The following is a 21,599-nucleotide window of genomic DNA, read 5'->3' on the forward strand; positions in this document are numbered from 1 at the left end:
GTGTACACTACCACACCTAGACTCTCATGACATTTTGGAAGGTAAGAGTTAGATGGTTTTTCATGATCACAGTTGAGCTCTGGTCTGGAAATTATGCCAGCCCCAGATCAGAAAGCAAGGCCAGTTCCTTCCTGTCTTCTAGCTACCAGCAAGGTAGGAATTGAGTGGCTTGAGGTTTTTGATGGTTGCCCCATCCAAATGCCTTTTTCCTTAGCCCTTCCAGCCCCCTGGCACTTCTAGTCAGAACTGAGGCCCCTGCCCATGGCTCACAGCTCTCCTCAGGCCATGGGAAAAGACAGAGTCATTTTCCCAGAAGGAAACTGAGGTTTACTAGGGCTTGGTTGTGGTGGTGCTGTGAGTCAGCATGAAGAGAATCCAGGAGTCCTGGATTCTGGGAGTCCTGACTCCCAGCCTAGGGCAGGGGAGGGATGAGGCCTATCCTCTGAGCTGCATCCCCTGCTCCAGTGCCATGAAGGGAGGCAGATACGACATGCAGAAGTCCTGCTTGGATAGGAACAGCAGAGGTCATGGGATTAATCGGATCAGAGCCAGTGGCTGAGAAGTAAGGAGCACAGCTGTTCTGGGAGTCCCCCTCCTCTTTACTTTGAAAGGTCAATGCCTCCCCCAGCTCCCTCTGAGCACCCACCACCCAACTCTGAGCACCAAGGCCATAGTTGTGAAGCAGGCAGTGGTGGGATAGAAGCCTCCAGGCAAGAATGAGGCTCCTCTAAAGCTCTTTCCCCAGGACACCAAGTCCCAGCTCCCATTCCCCATAGGTAGGCTGACAGCAATCCTCTACACTTTAGAAGTAAAGAATTGAGGGATGGTTAGAGAGCCTCAGGAAAGATGCAAGCAAGCTTGCCTCTCCCCTCCTGTCCTCACTTCCCCTGCTCCTGTGGGCTCCTGGATAAGATACTCTCTTCTAACTATCCGGGACGAAAACAGAATTGATGCAGGAAGCCCTTCCCACCCCACCCTGGTCCCACCGCTGGTTAGGAATGGCAAGGCAGACAGAAACGGCATTTTTTGTTGCCTCAGCAATGTTTGAAAGTTCTCCATTCAAAGTATCCTTCACTGAAGTTAAGCTTTGCGGTGTCTCCACTCCTCTTGGCCCAAAATCCCCTTCTGCTTCGGTTTGATGAGGGCAGAGTATTTCAGGGGTTAAGGGCAGCCAGAGTCCTTAGAGACAATCTGCTTTGGCCTGAAGCATTCCCCCAACCCACCAAGGCTCAAGTGAGTCCTCCCCGCGCCCCACCTATGGGCTCCTTCATGCTCCTGCTGCCCCTTTGCTGCAAGTCTGCCAAGCCCCGCGTTCAGCCCCTCCTCCCGCAGGCAGCCAGGGATTGGCGGGCCGGGGGCGGGCCGGGGGCGGGGCCGGGCGCCCTTCATCCCCCGCCGCTGCTATCGCTGTTGCAGCCCTGTGCTCAGCCGGCAGCGAGCAGAGCGGACCGCACCGGCCCTAGCAGAGCGCCGCGCGTGCCCACCCACGAGGCCAGGTACCGGTGGGGGCGTCGACCCACCAGCTCAGGGGAGCTGGGAGGGCAGAGCCCTACTGTTCCCCTTCCAGTTCGTAGCGGGATCTGGGCAGCTCCCCTTCGCCGTGAACCCCAAAAGCGCCCCAGCTACCCGCGAGTAGAGCCCCCAAGCGCTCCAGGGCACGGGTTTACGGACCCACCAATCGGGACTCCCGTTCAGAGTTTGAGTTAGGGTCCCGGGAAGGGCATCTCGTCGACTAGGGGCTTCTGGGCAGGACCAAGCTGGACAGCACTGTTCCCGGGGCTGGGATCATAGGACATCTAGCTGGGGGCTCGGGAGGCACCCGACTGGCTTCCTGGGGCAGGACCCATAGAAATGGGCTGGAGAGGGTCGCGGAGGACCACCCAAGAGGAGCCTAGAGCAATCCCTGGAGCGCTACCCAGACGGGCGCCTGACAGGCAGAGCGACCGGCTGGCACGCTGGGAATCTGGGTGTATTTATCCCGGCCTTGTTGGGCAGGGTATGAGGGCAGATAGGGCCGGCCAGCTTGAGGAGCCACGGGGTACGTGCTGGCCCCACAGCCAGTGCCATTTGCAATGGGTTCCAGTGGGCACGGCGGGCGCCAGGCTCGTATGGCTCTCTGGCCCGAGGGCGGGGTGCCATGGGCGCTCCTCCCCACCTGCCTACCAGGCGGGGGTGTAATTGAGAGGCGGCCCAGCTGAAGGCGGAGAGGAAGGGACGGAGACTCGGTTTGCATGAGCCCGCCCCCGCGGGATTGGCTTCTTCCATTGGCCACAGCGAATGCGTGCGTTTGTTTACACTCGAGGAGGGGGGGGGGCAGGGGTAGGACCTGTGGGGATTTGCTCTTTTCCCCACTGTGACCTGAGTCCTAAACCCAGGTATGGACTCCCCAACAAAGTTGAGGAGGTGTAAGGCAAAGTTGAGGAGGTGTAAGAGCACTGTGGAGGCATCTCCTTTCCCTTGTCCATTCTTCCTGCAGCCTGCCAGCCCTGTTCTTTTTTCTATGACTGCCTCCCACCATTGCTCTGCTCCTGGAATAACCCCTTAGTACATAGTCTGGGACAGTGGCTTAGTTCCTTCTGGAAGGGAGGCCAGTCCTTTAGAGCACTCTCTACAGAGCTAGAGAGATCCATGCACAGCTCAGTTTTGAAGAGGGAGCTTCTGCCTAGCCATGGAAGCCTTTCCTAGGAAGCCCCAGTGGTGGGAGGAATCAGGAGCCTATGGGGCCTGGCTGCCACATCTCTGACAGGTTTAAATGACTGAAACCAGGAATGGCAGGGATTGAAAGCAGAGGCTGAGTCTCAGAACTTGCTTTGCCTGGGCCCATGGAGCCCATGTCCTCACTAGCCTTCCAAGCTACTCTGTTGAATGCTGGTTCTTATGGCCTGTGTCACAAGTCCACCCCACCCCGGGGCTCCAGATGGCCTTACGAGGATTGTTGGTTGCTTCTGTATTTGTGCCACTGCCTCAGAAAGTTAGCTTTAGAGCCCTAGGCAAATGGAGAAACTGAGGCATGATGAGACAGGCAGGTGATTCATGTTCTCTGGGCTAGACCAGGGAAGGAGTTTAAGCTGAACTAAGCATACCCTGGAAGTCTGAGGTAGGTGTTGGGGACATTCAGTTTGAGGGGAAAACATTTGCAGGGGAAGGGGTGGTGTTCTACTGGGTAGATCCAGTTTGCACATACAGTGCAGAAAGCTGTGGTGGGATGTGCATTCTAGTAGTATGTGGGCCCTGTGGGAGAATGTTCTAGTACAAACATGGCCAGGGGCCAGGGCCTCACTTAAAGCAGGTAAGATAGGCCAAGGGCTTGTTCTGTGCCCTGTACACACTCAGTCTGGAGGGTGGAAGAGAACTGAAGAGGTGAACCTTTGACTCTGGATGGGAAGACAGACATTGGAGGGCAGGGTGGGGCTCTAGAAGACCAGGCAAGGCTTCTGGGGGCCAAAGGGAAGGACCAGCTGCTGGGGCAGGAGGGGCTTTCCTGCCAGTGGCCCAGAGTTGCTTGGTTTTGAATTTCCGCTCTGCGGGCCACGTCCTGTACACAGCCTCTCAGCCAGCACGTCTCCACCAAGTATGGCCTCTGATAATACAAGTCACTCCGACTGCCTGTCATCTCTGTATGTCTTTTCCGTTGTTCAGGTAGATAGGCCTCAGGTGCTGGCCCCAGGGTCTCTGAGCGTTCTAGCTGAGCCTGGGCTTATGACACTAGTAGGCTTGGCCACACCTTCTGAATGACATTGCACCTGGCTGGTGGGGGCATAACCTGGCCCTGTGGAGACCTGGAGATGCAGTGGTGGTGTTCTTATGGCCTCTAGAATTCTGTCTGGCCATCCCTGCATGCCCACTGGACCTGCTGCCTCACATGGGCATTTTGGTTCCCTCTTCCCTTCTTGATTTTTCTGGGACTCTCTATCTTTTGTTGGTTGTCTCTTTTCAGCTCTTGCTGTCTGTCTGTCTTTCTCCATCTGACTATCTAACTGGTTAGCCATCTCTCTCTCCATGCCTTTTTTTTTTTTTTTCTCTTTTTTTTTTTTTTGTCGGCCTTGGGGTTTGAACTCAGGACCTCAGGCTTAATAGGCAGGCACTCTACCAGTTGAGCCACTCCACCACCAGCCATCTCTCTCTCAATTCTCTTATCTCCCTGTCTGAATGTCTATTCATCTATCTGCATGTGATTTTTGTCTCTTTCTCTTTGTTTTCCTCTGTCTGTGTCCTTCTATATCCATCCACATTTCTCTAACTCCCAGCCCCTCTGTCTGTCTAAATCAGTGTGCACAGCCTCATGTGTCAAGTGTATGTGTTTTCTCTTCCTGATCCCTCCCTGTCTATCTCTTTTCCCTTCCTCTGCCTTTTTCTGCTTCTTCCTGATGTTGGATGACCTTGTCTTTACCCCCGCTCCCAACATCAGGGTCTACAATGAGTCCTGATGAGCTGTCCGAGGCCGGCGTTTCAGCTTTCTTTGGGACTAGCAGTCCGGCTGTCCAAATATTTGGCGGCCTCCAGGGGATTCCGGGTCAGCAGGGAGGGAGATGGGCTGGCTGGCGCAGGGTCTCCCCTGTCCCTGGGGGGCTATAGTCACGTGATGTCCTGTCCTTTGCCTCAGCTGGGTCTCTGGCTGCATGTCCCTCTCAGCAGGTTAGCAATGGGAGGAGGAGGGGGCCCGCTGCTGGCTCTTGCCAACTTGAGCCAAGAAATTCTGGCTGCAACTTCCACTGGAGGCAGCCTGAGCAAGGATGGTCCAGGCCTGGGTGGTAGGTGAGGCGAGGTGCCTTGTAAGCATTTGTTGGAGTCTAGGAAATGTACCCTGTTGCAGGAAGATCTACCTTCCAGCCCCAGCTGGGCCTCTCAGATCCTCCTAGACACTTCCAGATGCCCCAAACAAGGAACAGACCCCACATCCCAGGGCCAGGGATTTGGGGGATGACAGATTGGCACACCCCCTCATACATGTGAACCCTCAGTACCAGCCTAATTGGCCACATACTGGCCACTTGTTGCATTGGTTTTTTGTCATTGTTTTGTGGTACTAGGATTTGAACTCAGGGCCTACACCATGAGTCACTTCACCAGCCCTTTCTTGTAAGGGTGTTTTCAAGATAGGGTCTCCCGAACTATTTGCCCGGGCTGGCTTCAAACCACAATCCTCCTGATCTCTACCTCCTGAGTAGCTAGGATTTCAGGCATGATGGCGCCCAGCCACTTGTTGCACTGTTGTGTTATGTTGTGTTGTTGATGTTTAGGGAAAGACAGGTGGGGGACTAGGATCTACTAGGATCAAAATCTGAAATTGTTAAAAAAAAAAAAATCTGAAATTGTGAGCTGGTAGAGGGGCAGAGATGTCTTTTAGTGCTCTCCCCTTTACTAACAGCCTCCCTTGGCCCTTGATCTCCGGCTTCAGCATCAGCTCCCAGCAGCCCCTGTGGATATGTATGACTAACATGCAATTCTAATGCATCAATTGCATCCTATTTCCCCAGTGACTTAAGCTTTGTCTTCCCTCTGTAGCCTGGAGAAGTAGGTGGGCAGGGGGAAGCTGTCTAGCGAGGCTGGGAGGGTTATCCTGTCTCCACCAAGGAGAGTGGTAAGAATGGGCTGAGCTAGAACTGGGGACAGTGCAGTCCTCATCCCTGTGCCATCAGGGATAGCCATGGTGGACCTTTAAGCCAGGCCAGCTGCTTTTCCCCAGGTCCTCTTTGGGCTGAGGTTTGGGCTACCTAAGCCCAGCAAGTTTAGGAGCCAAACAGCTCAGTGAGTTCTGTGCTCCCATCAGCACGTGTGGGCCCAGAGCCAAAGAAAAAACAGTGTGGCTGCTTCCACCACTGCAAACCCACTTATGTCCCTGAGCATCAGGGAAGAACCCTGGGGACTCCAAGGTCCTTGATCCCTATATGTGCCTCCCATAGTGGCTGATGCAACCAGCCAGCCCATTGTGGCCTGGATTCCTAGGCCTAGAAGTCTTTAATTAGCCAAACTCAACACCTGCCAAGGTGTGCCTGACAAATTCTCACTGTGTGACGCCTGCGTGGGCAAGTGTTACCTGCTGTGCCATCCTGCAGCTCCTACCCCTCCTGGTCCTTATCTCACAGCAAAGCAAACAGGCCGCAGAGCAGTGGCCTGGGACATTGATTTACTGCCAGGCCCATACTGCACCCATGACAGATACCATTCTGATGACTGCCCAAGGTCTCAATAATCTCTGTGCCCTAAGGTTTGACCCGTCTCTGGGCACCGTGGCCTGCTGTGGAGGAGAAGACCTCAGGGAGGCTCCTTGCTCTGGCCTCAGCTTTGGCCAGGCCTCATGGGATCCCTAGATGTTGGGAGAAGCTGGTGTCCTGATTGGGGAGTACTCCGCCCATGGTCACACAGTGAGGTCCTAGCCTCGGTCTAGTCCAGGCTTTCACATAATTGGTCAGGCTCTGCTGGCAGTTTTCCTTAAGCAGGGGCTCTCCCCTAAATTTATCCTGTTTCTCTAATATGAAGGAGCCTGGGAAGCAGCAGGCCTGAGGGGTGAGAGCTGTCAAAGATGGACTTCCAGCCTCAGTAAATGGCTGGGGTACCACATGAGAGGCAAGAACTAATTCCCACTCTGGGCCCCTGCCCTCAGGCCTGCCATTTACTGAGGTATAGACCTTGACCTGGGCTTTAAGGCTCTGGCTTTGTCGGCCTTCATTCCACCCGCACCACCTACCCCATACCACACCTCAGGACCTTTGCCCATGCTGTGCCCTGTGTCTGAGGTTCTCATTTCCTGTTCCACACCTCAGAGCTCCTACTGGAATTTTAGGACAGGCTATGTTCACTCCTCTAGGAGGCCTTCCTTGATACTTCCCCTCTCCCCCTTTTCTGCACTGGGCTGCTGGAGATGGAGCCCAGGGCTGGTACACTCTAGGCAGGTGCTTAGTTTCTTAGCTACATCTCCAGCCCTCCTCTCCCCTTTTGTGAATTCCTGCAGGGTGTGGCTCACACTCATTAGGAGCTAGAGGGGTAGAATTTGCGAGGTTTTCCCTTCCAGACTGGAGCTTAGTTGAGGAGAGGTATTCCATGTCCTTTCCAGGATTTTGGGCCAGCTTAAGACCCAGCAATAACTGGTCGTGAATGAATAATAGACACCAGGCCCCAAAGGTCTAGTCCCATATCTCACAGGAGGTTAGGGAACCTGGAGTTAGAACCTCAGAGACCTCCCACAGCCTGTGCCCTGAACTGGAGGTGGTACCCAGCGGCTAGGTGTTCTGAAGGGACACTTCAGCCAGAACATGACGCACCCGCTGCACACACCAGCCCAGGCAAGCCCCTCAGGACAGAAAAGAGTGCTTTGTCCAGACTGCCGGCTCAAACTCAACACAACACTCTTAGGGCTTGTCTCAGCTTGCCTAGGGCCAGGGCCTGGGCAAGGCCGATGAGTTCTAGGGGGCGCTCTGGAGGGACTTTGGAGACCTGGAAATCTGTGCACACAGGAAGGATCCTTGAAGAGGCGCTGATGGCAAGGCTTAGCAGAGGCATGAGGACAGGCTGGCCTAGGGAATTCTGGTCTAGGGGAAGAAGGCTCAAGAAGTGATGACATTGTCATGGTCCTGATTGGACAGACAAGTAGGAGTAGGAGGCTCAAAGCAGGCAGCTGAGAAGGCAGAGGTAGATATGGTAAGGGATGTGGGGTCCCTAGGGTCTGAACTCTGGTCTCAGGCAGTGGGCGAAGGGTCCTCTGGTCAGTGAAGTGAGGCAGTTGCCTCCAAAGGCACCAAGGCTTGAGGCCTGTGCCCAGCTCCCCTACTTGCCCCAACCCTCAGTGTGGAGTGTGAGTTCCCTGGTGCTTCAGATTCCAGAGCAGACCAGAGACTATCAGGATCTGGACAGGGGAAGGGGGATATGGACAGGGTTTGGAATTCCCAGGCAGAGGGGCCACATGGCCTCAGGACCAGGTTCTGGCTGTCCTGCCTGGCACAGCCTCTCCTCCCTGTTCTTCATTCTGGCTCAGCTCTCCTACTGGATAGTTTAGACTTTAGGATGTCCTGACAGAACCTGGTTCATTATGCCTAGACACCTTCTGGGCATGGTTGGCAACTCCCAACCCAATGATGGCCAGTAAACTGTCTGGGCAGTGCATGTGGGGAGGAGGAAAGCTGGATCTTTTGAGACCCAACAGAGCCAAAGCCCTGAGAGCAGGGGAGGGGCACGGACCGGTGACCCATCTCCTCTTTAGTTGGCTAAGCCCTGGACTCCTAGCTGGAGCCTCAGGGAAATGAAGGCACTGTTTAGAGGGTGTACTAGATAGTGAAGTGTGCACCTGAGGGTTTGGGGTTCCCTGTCAGGAGAATATGACCAAGGCTGTATGGAAGGCAAGGACTGTATGGCCCAGAGAATTGAGCCCTGGAACACTCATTTCCTGGAAGGGCCCCTGAGGGCCTTTTGCCACAGCCGGGCGGGAAGGGCCCAGGTGTCCAGTCCCAGCACTGCCTCAGGCCTCCTGGCTCAAGGGGAGGTGGCAGTGTCTGTGCCTACTGTTCCCAGTGCCAGCTCTCAGCCTACAGAGGGCTCTTTGTTCTGGCTGCCAGCAGTGCCTGCCGGGCGGCTGGGAATAGGGCCCACAGCCCTCACCCTCTTCTGAGGCCTCTAGCCATCAGGCAGTGCCATTCTAGGTTGGCCAGGACACCCCTGGCACATAGGACGAGTGCAGGAACTTGTGAACCAGCACTAGTGTGGGGAGGGGAGTCAGTTCCTGGTGCACACCCGGAGCTGGACACCTGATACTTAGCATCCTTATGTCACTAGACTCTGAAGTCAGGTCATCCAGATGACCGATGCTTTAGAGATGGGGAAACTGAGGCTCCCATATCTTGCCTGGGCTGGCATGTGTAAGGGATGTGTACTGGCTGAGGTGTCCCACCACTATGTCCTGGGGAACTCAGGTGTCCAAGTTCTACCCCCACCATCCCAAGAGAGATCCCAGAGAGGCACAAGACAGAGCTTTACATGTCCTGAGTGACCCTCTGGGAGGTGTGCTATGGCTGCTGGCCTCAGGTGGAGGCCATGGATATGGTTATCTATGAGCCCAGGGATAACCAGAGGGATTGTCTGCTTTGCAGACTCCTGACTGTGCTGGTGTGAAAGCAGCACTCCTGATCGTGGTCCCTGAGTCATGGAGTCACCTCTGCAGACAGAGATGGTGGAGTTGGTGCCCAATGGCAAACATTTGGAGGGGTTACTCCCACTGGGTATGCCCACCACAGGCAACCATAGGTGAGTAGAAGAGAAATCCTGTGCTGGCTCTGTGGTGACAGTACTGGGCAAGGGTACAGAGCTGAGTTGCCTGCCCTGGCCTGTGCCCACAGGGCTGAGGACCCCAGACAAAGCTGTGTGGAGGGCAAGAGCTTCCTACAGAAAAGCCCCAGCAAGGAGCCACACTTCACAGACGTGAGCTGGGCAGCCCAAGGGTCTTGGGGGACTGTGGGGAGCCTGGACACAGTAATGAGGTGCTCTGAGGCAGCAGTGGGAAGCTGAGAGACAGTGGAGGGGGTGCTACAACACCCCATTCCTGCTGACTCTCTACCCCTCCTTGCCCTACTCTGGTGGCTGCAGTTTGAAGGGAAGACATCATTCGGGATGTCCGTGTTCAACCTGAGCAATGCTATCATGGGCAGTGGTATCCTGGGACTCGCCTACGCCATGGCCAATACAGGCATCATCCTTTTCCTGTGAGTGCCTCAGTAAACCTTCTGAAGATAGAGAGCCCTAACAAGTGCCAACAATGACCTCCCAGAACCCGCCAGTTCACTGTCCAGTGGGTGGGCACCTCTTACACCAACCCAAACCACGGCTGCAAAAACATTCATAGCCGGACAAATATATCTCACTGCCCAGTAAACCCACAAGGCCATCCTTACAGTCCTAAGTCTGTTCTTCTACCATATTTACACGTGATGACCAAACCCTGTGGCCAGGCCTTGTGTGGGGACACTTGTCCCTGGGCCTAGGGGTTCTACCCTGCAGCCTAAAGAGAAAACAAGTTTGTCCCAAGGACTCAAGGGGAGGAGGTGCCTCAAAGACAGTCATAGGATGCTCTTGATCCAGAGGGCCCCTTCAGACATGTGCCCTCCTGGGTGGCACCTTTGGAGCCTGCTGAGCTTGCATATACTCCTGTCGTGGGTCCAGTTACCCAGGTTACAACCCCTGCCCCTGGTCTTCCAGAGCTTCTCACCCCCTGTTCAGCCAGGGCAGTGCCCAGTGGCCTCTTTTTTTTCAATCTTCTCTAGGTTCCTGTTGACAGCGGTTGCCCTGCTCTCTAGCTACTCCATCCACCTGCTCCTCAAGTCCTCAGGGATCGTGGGTGAGCCTCCGGCTAGCCTGCAGAGGGGTGTCTAGGGTGGACTGGGTGAGCTCCCCTGACTGTCCTGGCCCTGTTTCCATAGGCATCCGTGCCTACGAGCAGCTAGGCTACCGTGCCTTCGGGACCCCAGGAAAGCTGGTGGCAGCCCTGGCCATCACGCTTCAGAACATCGGAGGTGAGGCTGGTAGGCGGGACAGGCAGAGAGTGGGTGGACAGGTCTGAAGGCTGGCTGCTTTTGCCTATCTTAGCATCTGCCCTCTCTCCCTCAGCCATGTCCAGCTACCTGTACATCATCAAGTCTGAGCTGCCTCTTGTCATACAGACCTTCCTGAACCTGGAGGAGCAGACCTCGTGAGCTTGAGTGGGGAGGGGGAGGGTGGGTTGCCCTAGTCCCCTTCATGTCTACCCCTGTGCCTGGGGCCCAAACTGGATTAGTGAAAGAGATAAGATAGAACAGACCCTGGTGACAGGCAGAGTGCTGCCAGCAGAGCTAGAATTCAGTTCCCACTTGTTTGTGGAGCACCTAAGAGAACCCCCAAGAGAAGACTCATGAGACTAAGGAAAGATAGGGCTGAAACAAAGTGGGGCTGAGGATGCTGGGCCCGCCTGGCCTTGGGCCCCGCCTGTGAGCCAAGAGCCTCAGGCTTAGCATTAAGCACCTGCTATTCCTGACCATAGGGTCAACCCCCCCCCCAACACCAAGCGATTAAGCCTTGGGGGGAGGAGGTTGCCCATCACTTTAGCTAGCACTGACTGGGCATCAATCTTGTTTCGTGGGTGGGGACAGAGAAGAACTAACCAGACCCTGTTCTTGCTGCCCCAGCCCAGGCAAGCAAAGGGTCTGTGGGGCTGAGAGCATCTCTGAGAGGCAGGAAAACGTTAAGATTCTACCCCTTGGGCCCCAGAGGCCTTCCCCAAGGAGTTGTCTTTGGGTTTGCCCTAGAATGATTGTCCTGGCCCTTCTTCCCTTATCTGTCCATGCACATGTCCATTTCCAGGGGGAAATGGAGGGGCAGGGTGCTGCAAAATGCAAATGCCAGGAAGGACCAGAAGGGCACAAGTTATTGGCAAGCTCTTCAGACCCCTATGGAAAATACAGCCCCTTCCCAGAGCTAGGTCCCTTCGTCCGCCAACCTCCCTTGGGAGGCTGGACCCAGACCAACAGTGACTGCAATTGTAAGTGCTACCAACATGATCTATGTGCCAAGCCAGCACTGTCATCCTCACATCACATAGGAGTGTGAAACTGTGCCCATTTTGCAGATGGGCTCTGGGAGTCTGAGAACTATGGTTAAATATCCTTCAGAGGTTACTCAGTGGCAAATGGGGAAGGCAGGTGGCCCCACCCCAGGGTGAGTGGGCTCTGACCCTGGCTTTCCACTCCCATCCCTGCAGGGTTTGGTACATGAATGGGAACTACCTGGTGATCCTGGTGTCCGTGACCATCATTCTTCCCCTGGCACTGATGCGACAGCTTGGTGGGTGTGGCAGGGTTCAGCCTTGGAGGGGATGTGAGAAGGACACACAGAAAGTCCCAGTCTCACAGCCCCTCCTCCTCTGTAGGCTATCTGGGCTACGCCAGTGGCTTCTCTCTCAGCTGCATGGTGTTCTTCCTAATTGCAGTGAGTCACCCTCCATGTTCATGTTCAAGAAGGGGCAGCCGCCCAGGGGAGTCCTCTGTCCTCTGTCAGTAGTGGGAGGGATATGTCACAGGTCCAGAAGGCAGCTCCTTCAATCCTAATCTAGATGTGGCTTCATGGTGACTTTCCAGACCTAGACTGGTTCTGATACCCTCATCCCTCCCTACCCCAGGTCACCTACAAAAAGTTCCAAGTTCCATGTCCACTGCCACCCAACTTGGCCAACATCACGAGCAACTTCAGCCACGTGGAGGCGATGGAGAAGACACAGCTGCAGGGCAAGCCTGAGTCTGCTGCCCTCTGTACCCCGAGCTACTTCACACTCAACTCACAGGTTCTGACAGGCCAAGCCATGATAGGGATGGGGGGCCTGGTTGGGAGGGCTGCCTTGACACAGTCCCATGTGTCCCCAGACAGCATACACCATCCCCATCATGGCCTTCGCCTTCGTCTGCCACCCTGAGGTGCTGCCCATCTATACAGAGCTCAAGGAGTAGGTGTCTGTGGCTGGGAGAGGGACGGGGGCTACCTTGAGTTGGTTTGGGGAGAATGGATATGGTCCTAGGTGTGTGCTGGGGAAGGGACAGGACCCAAGTCAACTGATCAAAGACCTCCATGACTGTTAGAGGGGTGATTACAGGCAAGATCACTGCTGAATAGTGAGCATGTGGTACCAGAGAGACCCTGAAGTACATGGGGGTTTCCCAGTGTAGCCCAGCTTGTCACCAAGCCCTCTCCCCTATGACCCCACAGCCCCTCCAAGAAGAAGATGCAACACATCTCCAACCTGTCCATTGCTGTTATGTATGTCATGTACTTCCTGGCTGCCCTCTTCGGCTATCTCACCTTCTACGGTATGGCTAGATCAGTGGGGACAGGGACAGAGGCCAGGCTGGGAGGCAGGGGCTGGTCAGCAGCTAGATGCCCTGCATACTATAGGCGCTTATTAGGTGCGTGATGCCTGAACATGCCCTATAGCCATGAATGTGAGTCAGAGTGCCACTCCCCAGTGTCAGGGTCCACTGGGCAGCTCAGAGGCCAACGTCCTCTGGCCTGCTGACCACCCTCCCTGCCTGCCACAGACGGGGTGGAGTCAGAGCTGCTGCACACCTACAGCAAAGTGGACCCATTTGATGTGCTGATCTTGTGTGTGCGCGTGGCCGTGCTGACAGCAGTCACACTCACAGTGCCAATCGTTCTATTCCCGGTGAGCCAGAAGACAGGTGGCTGGACCAATGGGGGGTGGGACTGATGGGGGCTGATAGGCTTATGGCTCTTCTTACCTGCCCCAGGTGCGCCGCGCCATCCAGCAAATGCTGTTTCAGAATCAGGAGTTCAGCTGGCTGAGGCATGTGTTCATCGCAACTGGCCTGCTCACTTGCATCAATCTGCTGGTTATCTTTGCCCCCAACATCTTAGGCATCTTTGGGATCATCGGTGAGAATCTGGCACTGCTGTGAAAGTGGGGGATATTGACTGCAAAGAATTTCACTTCTGGAAATCATGTCAGATTCCTGAGCTCACAACCTTAAATTTAAATAATGGCTATTGGCTGTGTGCACAGTTTGATCTCCCATCTGAGTTATTGTCCTTAACACTACTGTAATCCCTTTTGAAGTCATTTCTCCTTGTTGAGAGACAGGGATGCACCTACCCGAGGGGACAGGGGTCTCCTCCAAGGATCTCATGGTGGTACATGCATATAGTCCCAGCTTCTCAGGAGGATGAAGTGGGAGGACCACTTGAGCCAAGGAATTTGAGACCAACCTAGGCAACATAGCAAAACCCCCTCTTAAAAGAAAGAGAGAGAGAGAGACAAAGAAACAAAGAAAGAGGAATCCCATTGGGTCTTATCCCCACTTCACGTATGAGGAAACTGAAGTCCACAGTGATTAGAGGAGCAACAGGGCCCCACAGCTGGGGATGGAGAGCTTTGATTCAGTTGCAGGATTATTAGATTCTAGGCTTGGTGTTCTGTCCACTGCACCATCCCAGCTGGCGTTCTAAGCTGGAAGATGAGACAATTCTGAAATCTCTTTGAGATAACCCACCTCAAGGGGCTGACTCTACAATCCATCATTCCAGGGTATGTCACACAGATCTGGGTGCTAAGTATCATGGATATCCTGGACAAAATTCTTGCTTCTGTATGTTGAAAATCCAACTCAAAATGCCAAGTGCCAGTGGCTCATGCCTGTAATCCTAGGTACTCGGGGAGGCAGAGATCAGGAGGGTCAAGGTTCAAAGCCAGCCTGGGCAAATAGTGTGTGAGACCGCCCATTTCCAAAAACAACCAGAGCAAAATGGACTGGGGTGTGGCTCAAATGGTAGAGTACCTGTGTTGCAAGCACAAAGCCCTGAGTTCAAACCCCTGTACCACACATACACACACACATACACACACATACAAAATCCAACTCAAAATGAAATAAGCAGAAAGAAATTTGGCCCAAATGGAAAAATTTCAAGAATAACTTCAAGCACCAAGCCCTGAGTTCAAACCCCAATATTTAAAAAAAAATGTTTATTTTACTCACAGTTTTAGAGGTTCCAGTCTATTACTGATTAGTCCTATTGCTTTGGGCCTGTGGTGAGGTAGCACATTATGGCAGGAGTATGTGGCAGAGAAAAACTGCTCCTCATATGGCCAGAAGTAAAAGAGAAAGAGGAAGAGACCATGATCCCACAATTCTCTTTAAGGACACACTCCCAATGGCCTAAGGACCTCCCACTAGGTTCCACCTCCTAAAGGTTCCTCCAACAGCATCTGTCTAGAGCCCCAGGATCCTCTAACACTTAGTCCTCCTAGGGTCTTCCATCACTTTGGCCTTTGGTGGTCAAGACGCAAACTATAGCAAGCTATATTCAGAACCCCAATATCCTTAAGGCTTCATCTGTCCATTATAATTTGCCTTTCCTCTTTACTAGCTTTATTCAATGACATTCTTCTGACATCAACAGCACCAGCCTTCCATCCTGGTGGACAGAGAACAAAGGGAGCAGCTGGCAGGCTCCCTAGAATCAGGCAGATCACTCAAGTAGAGTGAAATTCTCCCAACAAGGAATGTTTGATATCATTGAAGGGTCCACCACCCACAAACCTTAGCCAATAGGTGAATGTGAGCCAACAGTGGCCATGTTCAGTGGCTGTGCTCTGTTCTTTGCAGGTGCCACATCTGCACCATGCCTCATCTTCATCTTCCCTGCCATCTTCTACTTCCGAATCGTGCCCACTGAGAAGGAGCCTGCAAGATCCACCCCCAAAATCCTTGTGCGTGGGGCCTGGAGGCAGGTGGGCTGGTATGGGGCTGAGGGGACTGCTCTGACCTGAGACCTGACCCTCATTTCTGACCCCCAGGCCCTTTGTTTTGCTGTGGTTGGCGTCTTGCTGATGACCATGAGTTTGAGCTTCATTATCATCGACTGGGTCTCAGGGAGCAGCCCGCATGGAGGAAACCACTAGGATGACCCCCATCCTGTTTTGTCTACTTGTCCTAGCACCCGTGCCTAGAATCTCCAGCCCCTACTCACAGCCAGTGGCCAGGTGTGGGGCGGGGGGAGAAAGACAAGGGAATCAGACTTGGTAAACAATATGGCATTTGGCCCCTCCCATATCCTCTCTGTGGAAGATTTTTGTTAAAGAGCCAGGACCAAGGCCCTTGGGCCACCACCTGCTGGGCTTCAGAGCTGCAGGGGCTTCCTGAACTGGGAACAGGGTGGAGTTGTTCCCTCAGATCCCACCCAAACCCTTCATCCCCCTCTGCAGCTGCATTCACTAGGGCCCAGCATCTGCCTTCTGAAGTTGGGCATATAGAGCTGAAACCTAGGACTGAAGGCTTTCCCGTGCCCGGCTGCAAGGCCAGGGTCTGCTTCCAGCGGACTCATCTCTGCTAGCCCACTTGCTTCCCCTCCTTTTATCTCATTGGCCCCTTTCAGACACTTGGACTAAGACCTTTGGATACTCTTGTCCTCTTCTTCCATCTCCTCCACAGGAGACTGTACCCTACCCACAGCTGGGGCCAGCAGGTTCTGCTGAGGATGGGGCTATGTACACACCTCCAAGGGATATTTGCCCTGTCCTTCACCAGTCCCAGGGAGGCTGGGACTCCTATACCCCAATCCTGGCCCATAGCTCACATTCCACTACTGGAAGAAGAGAGGCTGGGTCCACAGTGTCCTGCCCCTGAGGGCTGAAGACCCCAGGGACCAGACTGGGTCATGGGTGGGGAAGTTGAAAGCCCCTTTTATAAATATTATGCATAAGACCAGCTGTGGTTTATATTCTTGGTCTCCATGGTCCCTGAGTTTCTGGATTGGGGGCTAAGGGGTCAGGATATGGATGGTGATGGAATTCCCCCTGTCTCCTTCCCTGGATGAAGATGGAGACAGGACAAGACCCCGACCCACCCCACCTCCTGCCTCCCAGACCAACCAGTGGCATGCTGAGACCCGGCTCTGGGTCTGGGCCAAGCTCAGCACAAACCTGCTTTCTCACGGGGTGAGGTGGGGAGGAATTAATGAGGCTCCAGGAAGTGGGACAGAGAGAGGCCTCCGGAAGGAGGCAACGTGAGGTGCATCCCCAGCAGCTTCTAAGAGGGTCTGAGCTGGGGGCAGCTGAGTCCAACAGAAACCCCAGGAAGGGCCCCCTGCTCTCCCCTGACTACCAGGCTGCCATTTCAACCCTCTGTCAGTGCCTTGAGTATAGGGATAAAAATTCAGGAATCCTATGCTCTGATGAGCTGATCTTTTTTATTGATAGTAAAATCCACTATGAATAAAGGTGGGTTAGTTTGTCCCTGTGAGGTGGGTGTGGGGGGCTGAGTGAGAAAGAAGGAAGCAGGGTAGGGGCTGCAAGGAGACAGGACAGCCCCAGGTATCCTGGCTTGGGAGGGACTGAGAAGCTGCCCACTGCTTTGAGCAGGCCTGAACCAGCTGTAATGAAGCGGGATGGAGCTACCCAGTCCTTGGCACCACACCCTCATTAGGAGAGACCCTGCACCAGGATAGGCCACCAGGGAGGGAAAGGACAGCAGGAAAAATCTAGGCAGCTGCCAGCTCGGGAAATCCCTGGAGAAAGAATTTCCTCAAGCTAGTGCTTGCTTGGTTGGCTCAGGGCAGTGCCAGCAGGGCAGAGGGGGGCTTCCTGAGTCCTGTACCCATCAGCCCCAGGCACCTGACTCCAGCCTGGAGACTCACCCAGGAGCCCCAAGCCCCAGAAAAGAGCTGGACACTGGCCTAGAGGTGGATATAGCCCCGGGCACCCTGTTGTGAGGGGCTGCCCTCTGAGAGTCTCTGGCCTCTTCCTCATCAGATGGGGTTATAGGCCTGCCTGGGGAGTGGGAGGCAAGAAACAAAAAGCAGTCTATCCTCCAGGTAGACCTTGGGGGTCTTTTCACACAATCCCTCCATCCAAAGAACACCATATATCAGAGCAGCAGCAGGTCACCAGGCCTGGCTGCGGGCCTCTCAGACCAGGGTTAATGTGCTAACAGCAGCCCCAGCTAACACACCCACAGCTGGGGTGGAGGGAGAACCCTGGCCTCTAGACACCTGACCAGGGCAGTAGAATCCAGCAGGGAGGGGGAAGACAATGTGGCCAATCCACTAGATTCAAGAACCATGTGCTATACTGGGTGCCAGTGGCTCATGCCTGTAATCCTAGGTACTCAGGAGGCAGAGATCAGAAAGATTGTGGTTCGAAGCCAACCCCAGGTAAATAGTTTTCGAGGCCCTAGCTGGAAAAAACCCATCACAGAAAAAGGCTGGTGGAGTGGCTCAAAGTTAGGGTACTGAGTTCAAACCCCAGTACTGAAAAAAAAAAAAGAGCCATGTGCCCATATGACCATGAAATAAGTATCCCTTGTCTCTGTCAGGTTACAGTCATTCAGCCTCCATGAGAATGAGTCTGTAGGCCCGTGAACGTCATTAAGCATTTTCACATGTTTTGAATAATTTCCCAGGGTTTGGTTTTGGTTTTCTTTCTTTATGCTTTTTTTTTCAGGACTGGAGTTTAAAACCAGGGCCTTCTAATTGCTAGGCAGGTGCTCTTACCACCTGAGCCATGCTCCCCAGCCTGCTTTAATTATTTTTCAGCTAGGGTCTCACATTTCTCACCTGGCTAGCCTCAAACCATGATCCTCCCAATCTCTGCCTCCTGAGTAGCTAGGATGACAGGCATAAGCCACCATACCTGGCCTTCGTACTTTTAAAAAGTTATTCTGGGGCTGAGGATGTAGCTCAGTGGTACAGCACTTGTCTAGCATGCAGGAGGCCCTGGGTTCCATACCCAGCATGGCAATAAATAAATAGTTCTGAAAAAATTTGTTCTATTTAGAATATTGATAAGTTAGAGCACCCAGAAAGTCCTGCACAGATGTCATCCATATCTGTTTTTTGTTTTTCTTTTCTTTTTGAGACAGGTTTCTTTTTGAGACAGCCCAAGCTGGCATCCAACTCTTGATCCTCCTGCCTCAGTCTCCCAAGGACTGGGATTACAGAGATGTGCTACCATGCCTGGCTTTCACTGTTTTTCTTGTGACTGCTTATTACAGAAAGTTAAGATAATACACCCAGCACTCAGCAGACTAGGAGAGGAGGATGGAGAATTTGAGGCCATCCTGAATGACATAGTGAGACCCTGTCCCAAAAAAACAGAAAAGGAGGGCGGGGGAAGAGGTGGCCCAAACAAAGTATACAAATGTGAGTAAATGTAAAAACAATAAAAAAAAAACAGAAAAAAGGGCTGAGCTGGTGCCAGTGGCTCACACATGTAATCCTAGCTACTCAGGAGGCAGAGATCAGGAGGATCTTAGTTCAAAGCCAGCTCAGACAAATAGTTCCTGAGACTCTATCTTGAAAAACCCTTCACAAAAATAGGACTGGTGGAGTGGCTCAAGGTAAAGGCCCTGAGTTCAAGCCCAAGTACTAAAAAAAAAAAAAAAAAAAAAAAAAAAAGCTGAAAGTGTGACTCAAGCAGTAGAGCACCTGCCTCAAAAGTAGCTGCCTTTGTCTACACCCTCCTCACCCATGTGTACATATACGTATCAACTGAAAAGGGATTCATCTACTCATTCAAGTTTTTGTTTTGCTTTTATAGTGCTAGGGATTGAATTTAGGGCCTCCTGCAGGCTAGGCAAGTGCTCTATCACTGAACTACCAAAAATGCCAGTGCCGTTTTTGGCAAGATTCTAGGATCAAAGTCAGGGATTCATGCATGGTAGATATGTATCCTACCACTGAGCTACACCCCCAGTCCTTCTACAAGTATTTATTGAAACTTTCCATGTGTCAAGTGCTCTTCCAAAACCTGTAAGCACAACAGTGAACAAAAGAAAGACGCTGCCTTTCTTGAACCTCCATTCTAGATGGGAGATTGGATTCAGAATAGAAATATTAAACATAACCACTAAGTTGTGTCACTTGTTAAAAAATATCAGTACTCTGTGGGAGATGAAAACATCAAGGTTAGGGCAATGGGGAACGAGAAGTTGGAGGTGGGCCAGGGTGGGCCTTGATAAAGATGGACTTTCCATCAGAGATGGAAAAAGCCATGTGGGTGCTTTCAGGAGAATGCTCTAGTCAGTCGGATCAGCCAGTGCACAGCTCTGAGGCAGAATGTGCCTGGCATGTGACAGGAACAGCCAGGAGGCCATTGTGGCTGGTGTTGGGTGAGGCAGACAGAAGAGACTAGAAGGACCTGGTGGGAGTTGATGAGGGGGCAAATGTGAAGCCCTGTCAGTCACCATAAGAACTTGGGATTTTTTACTGGATAAGATAAGAGCTGATGCTGGTCCTGAAAGAGGAAGATCTGATTTGGTAGTAACTCTAAGGAAATTTAAAAATTTTTGGTGGGGTTTGAACTCAGGCTGCACTCTTGCAAAGCAGACATTCTACCTCTTGAGCTAGGCCTCTAGTCCATTTTTGCTCTGGTTGTTGTGGAGATGTGGTCTTGTGAACAATTTGCCAGGGTTGGCCTTGAACTTTAATCCTCCTGATCTCAGCCTCCCAAGTAGCTAGGATTACAGGTGTGAGCTACTGGCAACCAGCAGTAATTCCAAGTTTTATATAGATTATTTCAGCTGCTGCATTAAGACTAGACTCTGGCATGGGGATGGTGCCAAGGATGACACTGACACATATTGCAGTAGTTTCAAACAGTTATGGGGTTGAGATCAAGGCAAGGGCTAGTCTTGAAGGTCAAAGTGGCAAGGTTCCTTGATGGCCTGGATAAGGGAAAGAGGCACAGATGAGTCAGGCAAGACTATCTAAGGATAGAGCTGTTACTGCAGGAAAATAGGGGAGGAGCAGGTTTGGGAGAGAAATCAGTGTGGCCCCTAAAGAACTGAAAAACACTGATTGAAAACCACAGTGAAGATGTCAAGTTGTGCCTTAGACTCAGCCATGGCCAGTCCAGTAACTCTGGTCTGAGAGGCAAAGTGAGTGGTACTTAAAAACCATGGGTCTGGACCAGATGGGAAGAAGTATAAACTGAGGAGGGCAGCAGCCAGTTCTGAGCCCTGGAGAGATGAGGGGGGAGTGACCAGAAGGTGGAAAGAAAACCAGAAAACTGTGGGTAGCTGGAGCCAGGCAAGAATCAGATGTTGTCAAGAAGAGGAATAAGGAATAAAGAGAACAGAGCGTCCAATACAGAAACGTGGGGATCACCAAGGACCCTGGGCAGGACAATTTTGTGGAGGGAGGGATAAGTCTGACTAGAGAGGGTAAAAGAGAAAGTGAAAAGCAGGAATAGGAGAAGGCAAATATAGACAACTGATGTTGAAGTGAGAAGGATAGAGCCAACCGTGGCTTTTAAGAAAAGACTAGAAAAGATGCTATTGTAGGGGAAGAGATTGGAAGAGGCTGGTCAGAGGTGGGCTGGAGCTAGGTGAAAGACTTCTGGGATCAGGGTGCTGGAGAAACAGCTAGATGACAGTAGTGGGAGATTGGACAGTAGGGCCTGGACATCAGGAGTGTGCAAGATAGCCAGTGATCTCTTGGTCAAGTACTGGTGGCTAGGATACAGTGAGTCGCGTATGCAGCCTAGGGACAACAAGGACCCAGGGGGACTCAACATCCAGATGTCTGCCTTAACCCCAGCGTAAAGTCACCCAGCAACTGACTTTCTTTCAAACACGTGTAGCAGCAATAAATGACTGAGAGTGACTTAGAAAGAGTAGCCACGAAAAAAATCTGAAAGAACAAAAGTGCTTTCAAAACTACGGGAGGCTGCAAACGTACAATGCCAAATACAATGGGCCTGGACAGCCTTAGCCAGAGATCAAGTCCCAGGCTGCTGGAGGGGCTCAAGTGGTAGAGCGCCTGCCTAGCAAGTGTGAGCCCCTTAGTTCAAACCCTAGCGCCGCCAAAACAAAAGCAAAACAAACACAGATACAGGGATGGAATCCCCCATTATCTGCGGGAGGCGGCCTCTGCTGCCCCCTGGCGGTCAGCGGTCTGATTCTGGGCGGTGCGGTGACCTGGGCGGTGCGGTGACCTACGCGACACGTTGCCCAACCGGTGCACTGGGCCCTGGAAGGCTTCCCAGCTACTGCATGGGAGGAAGAAGTAGGCTGAAAGGTTCGGGGAGGGTCTGGAAGGGGAGATCGTCCTGGAGGATCTGGGTCTCCACCCTGGGTATC

The 21,599-nt window shown here is 52.9% G+C and overlaps 1 protein-coding gene across 1 annotated transcript; it reads left to right on the forward strand.

Moving 5' to 3' along the window:
• The first annotated feature begins 1,362 nt into the window (after positions 1–1,362).
• On the forward strand, positions 1,363–16,229 carry Slc38a3 (solute carrier family 38 member 3). Its single transcript, XM_020174400.2, has 16 exons — positions 1,363–1,496; positions 9,081–9,234; positions 9,327–9,408; positions 9,574–9,689; positions 10,248–10,321; positions 10,404–10,496; positions 10,591–10,672; positions 11,717–11,799; positions 11,885–11,943; positions 12,134–12,295; positions 12,375–12,454; positions 12,715–12,815; positions 13,044–13,168; positions 13,254–13,398; positions 15,129–15,232; positions 15,320–16,229. The coding sequence occupies exons 2-16, from the start codon at positions 9,134–9,136 to the stop codon at positions 15,422–15,424; spliced, it is 1,512 nt and encodes a 503-aa protein (XP_020029989.1). The 5' UTR covers positions 1,363–1,496; positions 9,081–9,133; the 3' UTR covers positions 15,425–16,229.
• Positions 16,230–21,599: the final 5,370 nt, after the last annotated feature.

This window comes from Castor canadensis, chromosome 17, assembly GCF_047511655.1.
Source record: "Castor canadensis chromosome 17, mCasCan1.hap1v2, whole genome shotgun sequence".
NCBI classification, from domain to species: Eukaryota; Metazoa; Chordata; class Mammalia; order Rodentia; family Castoridae; genus Castor; species Castor canadensis.